Source organism: Halichoeres trimaculatus, unplaced genomic scaffold (genome assembly GCF_033239565.1).
Source record: "Halichoeres trimaculatus isolate MK-OKI-2021-1 unplaced genomic scaffold, fHalTri1.1 fHalTri1_scaffold_14, whole genome shotgun sequence".
Taxonomy (NCBI): Eukaryota; Metazoa; Chordata; class Actinopteri; order Labriformes; family Labridae; genus Halichoeres; species Halichoeres trimaculatus.
In genome coordinates this window covers 6,862,582-6,876,297 of record NW_027437192.1, presented here as the reverse complement: position 1 = coordinate 6,876,297, position 13,716 = coordinate 6,862,582, and the positions used below count along the sequence as shown (strand labels likewise).

At 38.9% G+C, this 13,716-nt stretch overlaps 2 protein-coding genes across 5 annotated transcripts in view; both read right to left on the bottom strand.

Annotated features, from left to right (window-relative positions):
* zmym4.1 (zinc finger MYM-type containing 4, tandem duplicate 1) overlaps positions 1-2,567 on the bottom strand; it is a 28,566-nt gene extending 25,999 nt beyond the window's left edge. For 2 of the 4 annotated variants that reach the window (XM_074686262.1, XM_074686265.1), the window contains exon 1: positions 77-509. In XM_074686262.1, coding sequence (XP_074542363.1) covers positions 77-388 — 312 coding nt within the window. In that variant the 5' untranslated portion in view covers positions 389-509. Of the gene's footprint in view, positions 1-76; positions 510-2,217; positions 2,508-2,535 lie in introns of those variants that run through there. The other 2 variants (XM_074686269.1, XM_074686266.1) reach the window with 2 other exon arrangements.
* Positions 2,568-7,195: 4,628 nt separating this feature from the next.
* On the bottom strand, positions 7,196-11,835 carry LOC141803434 (uncharacterized). Its single transcript, XM_074687447.1, has 2 exons — positions 11,594-11,835; positions 7,196-7,987 (listed from the first exon to the last, which is right to left on the bottom strand). Exons 1-2 carry the CDS (start codon positions 11,803-11,805, stop codon positions 7,417-7,419), a joined length of 783 nt encoding a protein of 260 aa, XP_074543548.1. The 5' UTR covers positions 11,806-11,835; the 3' UTR covers positions 7,196-7,416.
* Between the last annotated feature and the right edge of the window lie 1,881 nt (positions 11,836-13,716).

The window sequence follows — 13,716 nt, the reverse complement described above, 5'->3', positions numbered from 1 at the left end:
TTGCATGTTGGTTAGTGTAGTTCTTGGGTGACTAAACTCGTAATATCACACAACTTCGGTAGCGTAAATGCATTACCTCCTTCGTGTCAGCTGTGCCTGCTGCAACCCTTGGGACGGCATGCTTCATCAGATGAATCCGCTGCCTTTTATTCTCCTCTTTCTCCGTCCTCGGCTTTTGAGGGAAAAAGTCGTCAACAGCAAAGTGAGTGCTGCAAACCCGATGGTCCGCACGCCTCAACGCTTCCACGGAACTATTTGGATCTAACTTCAGGACAACGAGCCAGAGTTTCAGCAGGGCCAGATCGTGAAACGGTAGCCTATGGAAACTCATTGGTGTCCATCTTGTCATTTTGTTGGAGCAATTGGGAAAAACGCATACACGAACCATGATTTCCTCTTCAACGGTAGCACCGTGTGTAGCCACCGCTCGCCGCTGAAGGAATGAGCCGGGGGTTTCGGCCAAGATGGCGTCTAGTGAAGCCGCGCTTTCACGAAGCTCTTTATCCTTTAGTGCAAAACTTGGATTTCCTCTCCCCCATGCTGTCAAGTCGTCTAGACGAACTCCCCCTGACAAAAAGGTGACTGTTGATGACTTTGAATGCTTTCTATCGGACTATATTGCTGCATTTATCAGTGGGATACAATCCAGCTAGCTCGGTCACACTGTACTAGCTTAAAACTGTTTCGGAGCTAACGGGCTTTGATTAATGGTCCTAAACTTATTAAAGGTGGAGAAAACCTTTGTGATCGTCTGTGTAACAATCGCCATATGAGAAGAACAATGACCTCAGAACAAAGTCTGTAACCCAAATCATCATCCACATGGAGACTCTCATTCCCAAATGTTTCAGCAGAAATTATCTGGTCATCAGAGCCTAATAAATTTCTCATTCCTAATAAAGTGAAAGAAAGTCACATGAAAATATTGCACAGATTTTACCCCTGCAATACTTTCTTGAGTTAATTCAAAGAAAATTTCTCTTTATTATGCTCTTTTTGCAATATTGAAGAAGAATCTTTACAACACCTTTTCTACAACTGTCCTCATGCTCATACATTTTGGGTTGAAGTCTCCATGTTGATTAATCACTGTTTTAATAGATTGATACATATTACAGAAGAAATGGTTCTGTTTCTACATTTTGTATCTGATTCACATCATATTGACAATGCTGTAAAACTTTGTTGTACTCTTGGAAAATTTCATATTCACAAAGCCAGAGTGTTAAAGTTCATTCCAAACATTCATCTCTATCGCAATGAATTGAAATATTTAGCTGATTCTATGTCTGGACTGACCACTCCTTCAATTTGATTAATTATTGTGTTAACCAAATTTGTCTCTCAATTTCTTCATATCTTAGTTATATGTGTACCTTTATCTAACACTCTATTGTTTTCTGTTTGTTGAACACATGTTCCGTGGATAACTGTAAAGCTGTTTGTTCAATACTCTGTAAAATGAATTGTTTCAATTTAAAAAAAAAAAAAAAAGAAGTTTTTCCCGGAAGAGTTCTTAATTTCAGTGCTCCTCCCGAAATCTCCCGATTTCCACCCGGACAACAATATTGCTACACCATCCTTCTCTTCTGACTGGGCGCCGTTTCCGGCCGGACATTATTAACGGTTACACCTCGGCTCGAAGTCAAGCGCGGCAAACAGAACAGAAACAGATGAAGAAATGAGTAAGAAGAGAAAGTGCTCGTGTAATTTCCAGAATGAGTGGTTAAATGAATTCCTGTTCATCCGGGACAGCGCGAAGGGGACGGGATACAGCTATTAAATTTGAATTACGACCTTACTTTGTTACTGTGGACTGTTTCTTTGTCCAATAAATGAACTCTGTGAAATATAGTATTATTTAGTATAGTATTTCACTGTTATTGTTTTGTTTGTTTTAGACTCCCCACTTGAAAATCTCCCCAATTCTGAGGTCTCCATTTAAAATGATGTCACTGTGAACTGTGGAGCGGGTGTTAGTAAGTAGTTAGAATGTGGTACAGTTCTGAAGAAAAAATAATGAATGATAACAAAGTGAAATGACTGGGATAACAGGCCAAAATTATGTAAAAATTCCTGGACTACTGTCAGAATTAAGGTATTTTTGACATTTAACATCTTTTAACATCACGTTTTAAAAAAAAAAAAAAAAAGTTATTTGATACAAAACATGTAAGCTAAATGAATGATCGATAAAGTGCATACCTCTGTTCTCACCTGTGACATGGTCGGCACAGCTGTTGCCTTTAATAAAGGTCTTCCTTTACACATTTTGAAATCATCCTTTGAAAAGTGTTCACTACAGACCCTGAGCGAATCTACGTTGGCGGTCTCGATATCCTTGCCAATAGCTTTTACCCACAGTTTTAGCCTTTCAGGGTCCTGGACAGGTAACTTGTGGAAAGTCACGGAACGGGATGCCCTCAGGTACCTGCGCTTCATTCGATTGAAGCACCTCGGATAGGCACACACTCGAACCATGTTTTTAATTTGACTAACGACTAATCACGTTTTTCTAACTTGGGAAACGCTCACCTCGTCCTCGTCAGGCTCACAGCAGAGTGTAAACAGCGGAACCTCTTCTTCTACGCTTGCAATTTAGCACAGTAGTCCCTGAAAGCGCGCAAGCGTCTGGCTTGGTCTGCCGCGGCTTCCATAGTTCAGGGAGCGTGCACTGTTTAGGCTCGAAAAATGTGCTAAATGGCCTCGCTTCGAATTAATTATGGACGTTACCCGCTCAGAACACTTGGATTACAGCGGGCGAGCAGTGTGAAGGAAAATAGGCACGTATTTGTGGACTTTTCTGGACTTTTTTCTTTCGGGCACCATTGGCCCTTGTTAGATGGAAGTTTGTTGACAGCGAAAACCCCCCTGGATCTCCGGCTGCTTTTGAACTGCGAATAACTGACATCAAAAAAGTGCTCCAGAGTGTTGCTTAGCATGAGGGAGTAGAATATGAAGGCATATTATTCTTTGGGTCAAATATTCCTGTAAAGTATGGCTGTTGCTGTTGTTGTCAGACACAAGGTTATAATAGTTAACGAAAACGAAACTAAAAAGGAAAACTAAAATTTAAAATACATTGCAGTTAACCCAAACTGATAAAAACAAGAAAAGAAAACAAAAACGATAAGCAAACTAAAACTGTATCTTGTGTTCACAAAATTAACTGAAACTAACTAAAATGATAGACAAAATGTCCTTAGTTATAGTTTTTGACAATGTTAATAGCCTTTGGGATTTAAATTAATCCAACACATTTTCTCAACCAATTTTACAACAGTTTTCGGCAGTTGTCAGCGCCATACGGCACCATCACAGCGACGTACTGGGACGTGCTTGTTTACTGCACTGACTGGCTGTACTCTGTGCTGCGACAAAACGTAGTGAGGCAATGAATCAGAGCATCTGTTATAGTTTAATTTCATGTGAGTCAGACTTTATTGTTACAAAGTCCAAGTTTCTAAATATTAAAGCTCATATTATATTGTTTTATATAATTTATGTTTTATTATTTTTATGTAATTTATGTTTATATTTTCATATTAAGTTTATATTATTTTCTTGTGTTTAAGGCTGCAGCCAACATTTCGGTATCAGCATTGACTGAGCAGTGAGCACTATGTTGAACTGGAAAATAAACAGTATTACAAAATATTTACTCTGACCTTTTTGAATCCTGCACCTGGTTAATAAGGTATGAAAAAACTAAACTAAAACTAAGCCTTGTAGCAAAAATTAAAACTAAATAAAAACTTGAATGCCGGCTCCAAAACGAATTAAAACTAAACTGTAATGGGAAAAAAATGTCAAAACTAACTGACCTTAATACCTCCCGAAACGCTTGGTGTCTTTGGGGGCAGCGCCTTGTGTGCTGGTGAGAGTAAAGACGCAGACAGAAAACTCCATCTCCAAGCTGCTGTTTTTAGTCACTCACTGAAATGATAAGTTCAACCTGAGGTATCCTGCATCATGTATTTTTTATACCGGGGTGAAGACAGTTTCATTTTTAACGTTCGCCTTTTTTCTGTGAAAGTTGTGAGAGGATATCCAAGGACACATTAGAGGTGATTTCTTGATCATAAATTAAAAAAGACAAAGCTACAGTTGAAAAAAAGAACATTTATAGCGACTGGCCCCTGATCATGGTCTCAGTGGGGTTTTTATGACATTTTTATGACATTTTATAAACAAAGAGCTGTGAAAGTTGTGAGAGGATGTCCAGGACACATTAGAGGTGATTTGGTGTCAATAAATTAAAAAATGACAAAGGTGTTGAAATTATAACCTGGAAAAAGCACATTTTCATCGACTGGCCCCTGATTATGGTATCAGTGTTTTTCTTAATGACATTTTATAAACTAACTAAAAACAGTGAAAGTTTTGAGAGGATGTCCAGGACACATGACAGGTGACTTAGTATCAACAAATTTAAAAATGAGAAAGCTCCTGAAATCTTAACCTGAAAAGTTGTCTTTTTAAAGGAAAATGTTGTTGATGATGAAGATAAGCTGAGTTTCTTTTTATTATTTTAGTGGAGCGGATCATTGCAAATTTTGGGAGAATCGTTCAAATAGTGATGCAAGCATGAAATTTGGCACAGATACTCTCTAAGGGCCACTCTTTTGAAATAAAACGTTAGACACTTGAAAGTTCAAGATGGCCGCCATTTCTATTGTATGCACATTTTTTCAATAGTTCAAATGGTGATGCAAGCTTAAAAGTTGGCACAGATACTCTCTATTGGCCACTCATTTGAATAAAGACATTAGACAATTGAAAATGAACAATCGTAGTCGTTTTTTAAGATAGCCACCACCTTAGAAAATTGGTATTAGGACTGTTCGTGAGGTCACTTTGCCTGAAACCATTTACGGCCACTTGACATTTCAAAACTGAGTCACTCTAGTCTACACTCAAAACTCGAAAGCCCTGCAAGAGCAATACAATAATGACCCCCCTTTCGTCTTTTCAACCTTTCAACCTTTACCTCACTACTCTCCATCGTTTACTCTGTTGATCCTCTCACTGGGATGCCGACAAAGGAAGGAACTTTCAGGTCCGTAAAGCAAATCAACCCCACGACGTCACAACTTATAGTAGTGCAAGATGGCGGCGCTAGTTTTACTTTTACATGCATATATTTGTTACTTTTGTTATATAATTATAGCATTAGAAAGAATTTATTACATTTACACCTTAAGAACTCCTGCTACCAGGATGTTATAGTCCTACCTGATGAATGTTTAAATTAGCGCCAAGAAAAAAAAAGTGATACTAAACTCTGTCAACACTCTCAACACATCTTAGCTTCTTTACAATTGAAAAAAGAAAATCTTTTCACTCATAAGCCGCCTCTGTTCACATCAAGAACATAGCTGTGCCCTGGAAGTTGTGCTCATCCACAAGCAATTTCCCACTTCTTTCTTCTCTTCTTGTCACTTGGAAAAACTTGACAGACTGACATCAGTCTTGTTTCCCCTTGACTGAAAATTAATAATAATAACAATAATAATACATTTTATTTCAGGGCGCCTTTCATAGCACTCAAGGTCACCTTACATCAGTAGCAGAGACATAGAGTATTAGTAAAAGTGCATTAAAAGCAGGAGTAAAAAGCAAGTTTAAAAAGAGACATACAAAACAGAGACAGTGTAAATTAACAGAGGGAGTATGCAAGCTTGAATAGGTGAGTTTTGAGTCTTGTTTTGAAGAGTGGTAAGGAGTCAGTGTTGCGGAGGTCAGGGGGTAGTGAGTTCCATAGCTGGGGAGCTGAGCGGCTGAATGCTCGGCCCCCCATGGTGCTGAGGCGCGCAGAGGGGACAGAGAGGTGGATGGAAGAAGAGGAACGAAGGGTACGGGCAGGTACATGAATGTCAATGAGGGCGGAGAGGTACAGGGGGGCGAGGTTGTGGATGGCTTTGAATGTGTGAAGTAAGATTTTGTACTGGATGCGATGCGTGACGGGGAGCCAGTGGAGCTGCTGCAGGATGGGAGTGATATGATGGGTGGATGGAGTCCGAGAAATGATGCGAGCTGCCGAGTTCTGGACCAGTTGAAGCTTATGGAGGGTTTTATGGGGGAGACCAAACAGGAGGGAGTTGGAGTAGTCAAGTCTGGAGGTGACAAGACTGTGGACCAAGATAGAGGTACTGTGCGGGGTGAGGGAGGGGCGGAGACGGTTGATGTTTCTGAGGTGGAAATAAGCAGACCGGGTGATGTTGTTAATATGAGATGTGAAGGAGAGGGTGCTGTCAAGGGTGACACCCAGACTCTTAACTTGGGGTGAGGGGGAGATGGAGGAGTGGTCGAATGGTATTGTGAAGCTGTTTGATTTCTTGAGAGTGGAGCTAGTGCCAATAAGTAACATTTCTGTTTTATCACTGTTCAGTTTGAGGAAGTTGACAGTGAACCAGGACTTTATTTCAAGGAGACAGTTGGTAAGGGAGGATGGTGGGAGGAGGGAATCAGGTTTAGTGGAGATGTAGAGCTGGGTGTCATCTGCATAGCAGTGAAACTGTATATTGTGTTTTTGCGGAGGATGTGGCCAAACACCCAAAAGCAGCACAATGTGGCGTTGTCAGGGTATTCTTGCTCCTGAAAGCTAGTTAGTATACAGCGAAAGCTAACACTAGCAGCTCAATGCAACTAATTTACGCCACCAACCCAGCATGCACTGGGCTGGTGAAATAATGGCTTTGGGTGTGGGTTAGAACACAACATAAATTTTAATGTCTTACAGAAATAATGATTCTTTATACTTTTTAACAACACATTCCAGTATGAAACAAGCATTAAAGCATATTTATGTAAATTAGTCCTCACAGTTGGATTCCTTTTAAAGCTCCCCACTGTATTTTATTACATTTACATTATTTACTGTACTTGTTTTTTTTCTCTCTACTTCTGTTCATTATTTCTGACCTATATTTGGTCAGAAATAATGGGTCTGTACTTCTCAAGCAATGAGAAGTACAGACCCAGATTTTGGTAAAACATCCTGTATTTACCCAAAAAGAAACATGCTTCTCATACCGAAACTTTTGTTATGAATCCGGCATATTCAGTTGTTTCACAAATAAACAGGAGAGAAAAAGAGCAAAATCCAGGACATCGAATAAAATCAGTTTCTTTTCAGTTGGCGCTTGGAAGAAACGTTTATTTGAAGATGCAAAACAACAGACCTTTGACCATATGTGAAAAGAGGTCAGATTTGTTTTTAATACTGTAAGAATTGATTAATAAACTAACATTTTTAATTACATTATACCGTTATATTGTAATTGAGGAGCATGACAGTTTTTTTGTTTGTTGTTTTTTATAGCTGCATGTCTGTTCACTGTATTTACACAAAGCTCGAGGTTTTCAATGGTTTCAGAAACACAGGCCTCAGATTTCAAAAAGATGCACATTTGTTCAAAGAGACACTGTTTTTGGCGCCCCCTGCTGCAGCTTCAGAGAAGTTATTTTACTGTCCAGCTCATCCATGAAGCCCTCATCCACAGACTCACTGTCCACCTCCTCTCCTTCAGCTTCCGATGGGAGGAACACATGAAGCTGGGTGCGAGCTGGACCCGTGGCGGTCCTCTGCGTGGAGCGTTCGCTGAAACCCAGTGGACATGGCTTCCCGACAACAAACAACGGCTCTCTCTTAGACAGGGAGCTGTGAGGCAGCACTGAAGGTTTGAGCTCAGCCTGTGCTGTCTCTGTGCTTGGGGCTGGTTTGTGCGACTGGCGCCTTGCTGGTCTTGGTTTGGAGCTGGGCTGGATGGCTTTAGAAAAGTGAAGATAGGTCGGTTGGTTCTGCAGCTGATGAGGATGGGGGGTCCTCAGGGGGACGCAGCTCTTGCAGGGGAGCAGGGCGGATGATTTTGAAAATGGAGCAAGAAATGGAGGTCGCTTTTGTAACACAGTTGGGTGGCGGTTGCTGGAGAATCCTTCAAAGAGGATGTTTTCATTTCCTGTGAGGAGGGATGGTTCACTGGTGCTGTAGAGACAAAAACAGAATAAATATAAATATAATCCCCCATGAATGTATGCACAAAATATCAAAACATCTCATCAAAAAGCAAGGTGTCACTAACTGACTGACGGACCAGGACTCCCTCTTCTCCTCCTCTAATGGATGGTTATTCAAAACCTGCTCTGCTTGGGTGCCATCAAACACTCTGTGAGGATGACAGACACGTGTGTGTATGTGTGTGTTTAAGAGCTCAAAGCGTGTGAATGTGCGGCTCACTCAGGTTTCTGCCCCCTCTGAGTTAAGCCGCTCTGGGTGCTGCATCAGGCAGCGGGTCAGCTTTCACACCTGAGATTTATGACACACTGTTCTCTCCTGGCCTTCTGTAGTCAAAGCAAACCAGGGGGGAGTGGAGAAGTGGCCTACTTTATGCTATCAAATAAGAGCACACCGCGGAGGAAACAATTACAGTGTAATTCCAGTCAGGCGTTGAACCCAGGCTGTGACAGGCACTTTTGCTGGCATGAATAGTGCAGACAGAGGAGATGGGAGATGACAAACGGGGGATTAATCACATTCAGATACACAGTGATGATGCAGCAGATATGTAATGAAGGCCACTGACATGCTCCTGTCTTTATCACTTACTCTCGCAGACTCTGGCGAATCAATACTTTGTTTTGAATGAGAAAAGTGCAAGTTTTATTATAATCTAATGCAAAGATCCCAAACTTTTAAGCCTGTGACCCCAAAAAAAGCAATGCCAGAGACCTGTGACCATAGGACAAAACTTACACAAAAAAGGCTTATGATAGTTAATTTGTGATAGATCTTGTGCTAACAAAGAACAATGGAAAACAAATCAAACATCTTGTTTAAATGGAAGTTTATAAAATTGACCATTTTTTGTTGACTTGTGTAATACTGAATAATATTGCAACTGCAAAATTTTTGGAACCCCTGCTGTAGATAGTATTGATGATGATAGTTATAATATAATATAATATATATAATATAATAATATAATATAATATAATATAATATAATAATTATCATATATTATATTATAATAATATAATATAATATAATATAATATAATATAATATAATATAATATAATATAATATAATATAATATAATATAATATAATATAATAAAATATATATAATATATATAATATAATATAGTTATAATAGATATAATATGGAAGATGATAGTTGATGTTGCTTCTATATGCACTTTCTTTTTATTAATACAAGCATTTGTATAATAAAAAAAATAATTTTTTGTAATACTGAATAAAATTGCAACTGCAAAATTTTTGGAACCCCTGCTGTAGATAGTATTGATGATGATAGTTATAATATAATATAATATATATAATATAATAATATAATATAATATAATATAATAATTATCATATATTATATTATAATAATATAATATATATTATAATATAATATAATATAATATAATATAATATAATATAATAAAATATATATAATATATATAATATAATATAGTTATAATAGATATAATATGGAAGATGATAGTTGATGTTGCTTCTATATGCACTTTCTTTTGATCAATACAAGTATTTTAATATGCCCTCCTGCAAAGATGGCAGGGTGTCTACGGGGTCTTAAAAAATATTAAAAGTTGATAAATCAGTTGTGGGAAAATTAAGGCCCTTAAAAAGTATCAAAAAGTCTTAATCGTAATGTTATGAGGTATTAAATTTTGTTGGTATTCAAACTTTGACTCCAAAAGTATCCATGAATATTTAATTTTCTCCTTGTGACTGTTACAAACTAACCTGACACGCCAGACAGACAATTCCATAAATCTGCCACAGAAATAGTCCATCTGTTTCAAAAATATTTTCAGGGTCTGAACCTTCAAAAATAACCACACCTGGTGATTGGACGATCATTTTGCTCGTCACACTCATCACAGGCCAGTGTGAGGATCTGGACAAAGCTTTTGCATCTCAAAATATTTCTCTCTAGATCATAAAAGTTTCTCAAGCTTCCCGAGAAAATTTCTCAGACTTTAGATGATCTGGGAGTTTGGATTCTTACACTTTAGAGAAAGCGTCCCCCAGCTTCTCCTGATCTCAGTTGTTTTGGAACACATTTTCTTTGTTAAAATCACCTTTTTACTTGATACTACGTGATGACATAAGTTATTTATCAATACAGTTACGTAGCGCTGTTGTTTGAGATGTGACAACAAGCAAAGTTGTAATTTTGTGAGGCACCAGCTAATATGTATCGCTAGCAGCCCAACATATCCGTAGGCTAATGTGACAACAAACTCAGTTTGTACCGTAGTTTAGTAGCCATCTGTATGTATTTTATGCAAGTTGGCCTTAAATAACTGTTAGTTGTTGTGGTAATGGGAATGTCAATTAACCTGCCTTTAGTTTCATTTATACTTTCAAGCTTTTTTCCTTCTCAGCTTACTTAATTTATGTTCAAATGAAAACTACAATCATCAAAGATTGGTTGCTAACAGCAGCTTAAAGTCGCGGTAAGGTCTTAAGACCTTTTGAAAGGTTTTTTTTAAAAAGTCTTAAAAAGGTATTGAATTTAACCTCAGGATTTCAGCATATACCTTAGATGAGCTTGAGAACTCTGTATCAGAAACAAATGAATGATGTCACAGAGACCCTGTTCTGTATCATATAGCCAATGCTCTGATTACAGGCCTCAACCTTTTGTTAAATATCTTCCTCCTCTCAATCCCTCAAATTTGCTTATATATTCTTGTTTTTCTTCATCTGTCTTGTCAAGTAAGACTGAAAATGTCCAAAATATTGTCTAATAAAAGGGGAAAGATGTTGGAAGTTGAATTCTTCTGACCTTCTAGCTATGTTCGCTTGTTGTTGTTGTTGTTGGTGGTCGTGTTTGTATTCATTAGTTTGTGATTACATTTTTATTTTACTTTATTTTTTCCTCAAGAAAGGAACAACTAAGCACATGTACATTACAAAAAAAGAGTGCAGGATATAAAACTCACATACCCATACAAAGCCCAGGTCTAGACCTGTTCATGTTTTACCAAAGCATCTTGAGATACCATTTGATAAATTGATTGATTGATGACTGGAGGTTGATTATACACTGAGGGAGAGTGATACCAAATGTACAGACAAAAGCAGAAAAATCGGATTAATGTTTGTGTGATGTTTTTTTTCTAAACAAGAGACTTCAGGGTGGATGACATTTGAAGTTTCTTTTTAAAGATGTGCAGCTTTGATATTATCCCATAATTTTAACAACCAAGTGTTTTCTTTGTATAATACAATGCCAATTTAACACAAGCAAGAGTCCAGAATTCAAAGCTGTATTCACTCATGCAAAAGACTTATTATAAAATAATTTGAAGTGGGCTGCATGTTTGACATTTTACACATTTTACTCCAGCTGCACCTGGACTTTTATGACCTGCATTTAAACACAGAGATCAGCGCTGAAAGATTTAAACTTCAGGTTTAGCTCAGGTTCAAAACAAGCTGTTGATGTCTAAAAATATAAAGTGTCATCACTTTTTAGTCCTGAATTATTTCTAATTTTACCCCAATCTTTTTCAGAGATCTTCTGTCCCTGTGCGTCCCCCGCCTTGATCTCACCTGAGACGATCCATGCTGCTCCTCCCCTGAGCTCCTCTGGTTGTAGCGACCAGTGCGGGCAGCCTCAGCGGGGTCCTGCCTCCTGGAGGGTTCACAGAGCTGGTGACTGGGTACCCCTGAGAGGATCTCTGGTGCCATGGTCCACTGAGGTCCAAACCCAAACCCAAACCCAACGTGATGGTTGGGGGAGCAGCTCCAGCAGGGCCACTCATCTGTGTCTCATCAGAGTTTGTCACCAGAGTTTAAAGACTCAGTCTGCAGATACCGAGTCTTCCCTGACTGGACTAAGACCTGGATCATGTGTGTCTCCAGGAGCAGGCCCTGGGTGGGGAATGGAGAGGGGATTGTACGGCTCCACCTGAGGCCAGCGGACGCCATCAATGATTCATGAGCATGAATGATGCATGTTGGGAGCTGGTCAGGTGGACAGCACCTCACACTGTACCTCCCCCCTCCGTCTCCCCCCCTTTCCCTCGTCCCCAGGTCGACTTACAGAAGAGGGAGCAGGTGGTAAACGGATGAGGTCAAGTGACTGTCAGCTCAGGGACTGAAAATTTAAGTCTGACACAAAGTCCGGGAAAAGCTCCCAAACTTACAGAGAACATGTTTGAACTTCTATGAGCAAAAACTTCACGAGTATGGTTTCCTGAAAACAAATCATGCTGTTTTGGAGACATTTTGATTAAGTTCTTGCATTATTCAAGGTTTATTTTCTTTCAAAACGTGCTCCATTTCATTTCAGGGAAGCTGGTTGAACATTTTTGCACACACACAGCTTGAAAGAGACCCAAAGAGCTACACATAAAGAATCAATTGAGGACTATATATCGGGAGCAGCTTCCCTTTTTGAGCGGGGTTCAGTAATGAAATAGTTTCATATTCAAAGCTCCTGTAAAAACTAGCTAGCTATAAGTCTAATTTGTCCAATAGTTTGAATTCACGTTTTCACTCTTCACTATTTTTTATGAGGAAGAAGTCAAAAATGAAAGATGCTTTGGTTCTCAATTTATCTGACATCTACTTTTTACATCCCATTTCTTCCAGTTACAAAAAAGAAATAAGAGCTTCAAAAGAGATAAAGATGAAAATTAAATATAAATAGGGACCCTTGACCTAATAAATAGAAAAAAGAAAAAGATCAAATTATGTCTTCCATTTTTTTTGTAATTCTTTCTACAGGAAGTGTTCTTGTTCATTTTTTTGATTCATTAATTTATTTTTTGAGTCGGTCATGTCTCTCTTTTTTTAAAAAAAAAATGGGCTTTCATATGAAGGTCATAAAAAGGCGTCACAGTTTTGCTCCAGTCACCATGATAAAAATACTTTAAGGATAGATTTGAACGTAGTAGAATGTCATTTATTTCGAGGTTGATCTTTTTTTTTTTGTTGCTTATAAACTCCCATGATCACAAAAGGTCAAACAGTTCTTGCTCTGTGCACTTTAAATGAGCCGTTTCCTCTTATGATTATACTCAAGTGAATAACTGAGATGTAAGTCCTTTGACTAAAATTAAAAGAGTGAAACCCTAGTTTTTCCATTTTTTTTCCAATGACAAAATAAGCTAATTACAGAGTGTGGTTCATTTTATGAGCTTACAGATTCTTCATTTCCTCTTTCTGGTAAATTGCAATTATAATGACAGCTGCCTGCTTCTTCTTTTAAACATTTCAACACACAGGTATCTGCTTAGTGGGGTATTTAGCCTTCCCATTGTGTCATTCAATAGCGCCCCTCTTCTCCATCATCTTCGGATTATCCGGCGTCGGGTCACGGGGGCATCAGTCGACCAGGACATCCCACGATGACAAACATCTAAAGAGCCAATGACGTCCTTCGGTAAGCCACCAGTCCTGAGTGTTAGGCTGTTAAAGCCTTGTTCATAGATGGTGGACAGCACAGGTCAGACAAACCCGAGTGAGCCACGTTAGACCTCCTCTGGTGCCTTCAGGCTCCTTGGTATCACCTTGCTTCCTCTCTCCAGGCTGGACCTCCTCCAGAGCTGACAGCCAACACTCAGGAAGTGTTACCCAGCAGAGGAAACACTGCACCTGTACCCTTAATTGTAACTGGGCTGAACTCAGAGCGTGGTCACCGAGGTAAGACGGTGAGGAGGAGGGCTCGC

What these genes read in the sequence shown, in the direction of transcription:
- LOC141803434 (XM_074687447.1), bottom strand. Translation starts at nt 11,805, where the DNA reads ATGAGTGGCCCTGCTGGAGCTGCTCCCCCAACCATCACGTTGGGTTTG. An exon ending in AGCAGCATGGATCGTCTCAG is followed by an intron (nt 7,988 to 11,593) that starts GTGAGATCAAGG and finishes TTGTCTCTACAG; the next exon opens with CACCAGTGAACCATCCCTCC.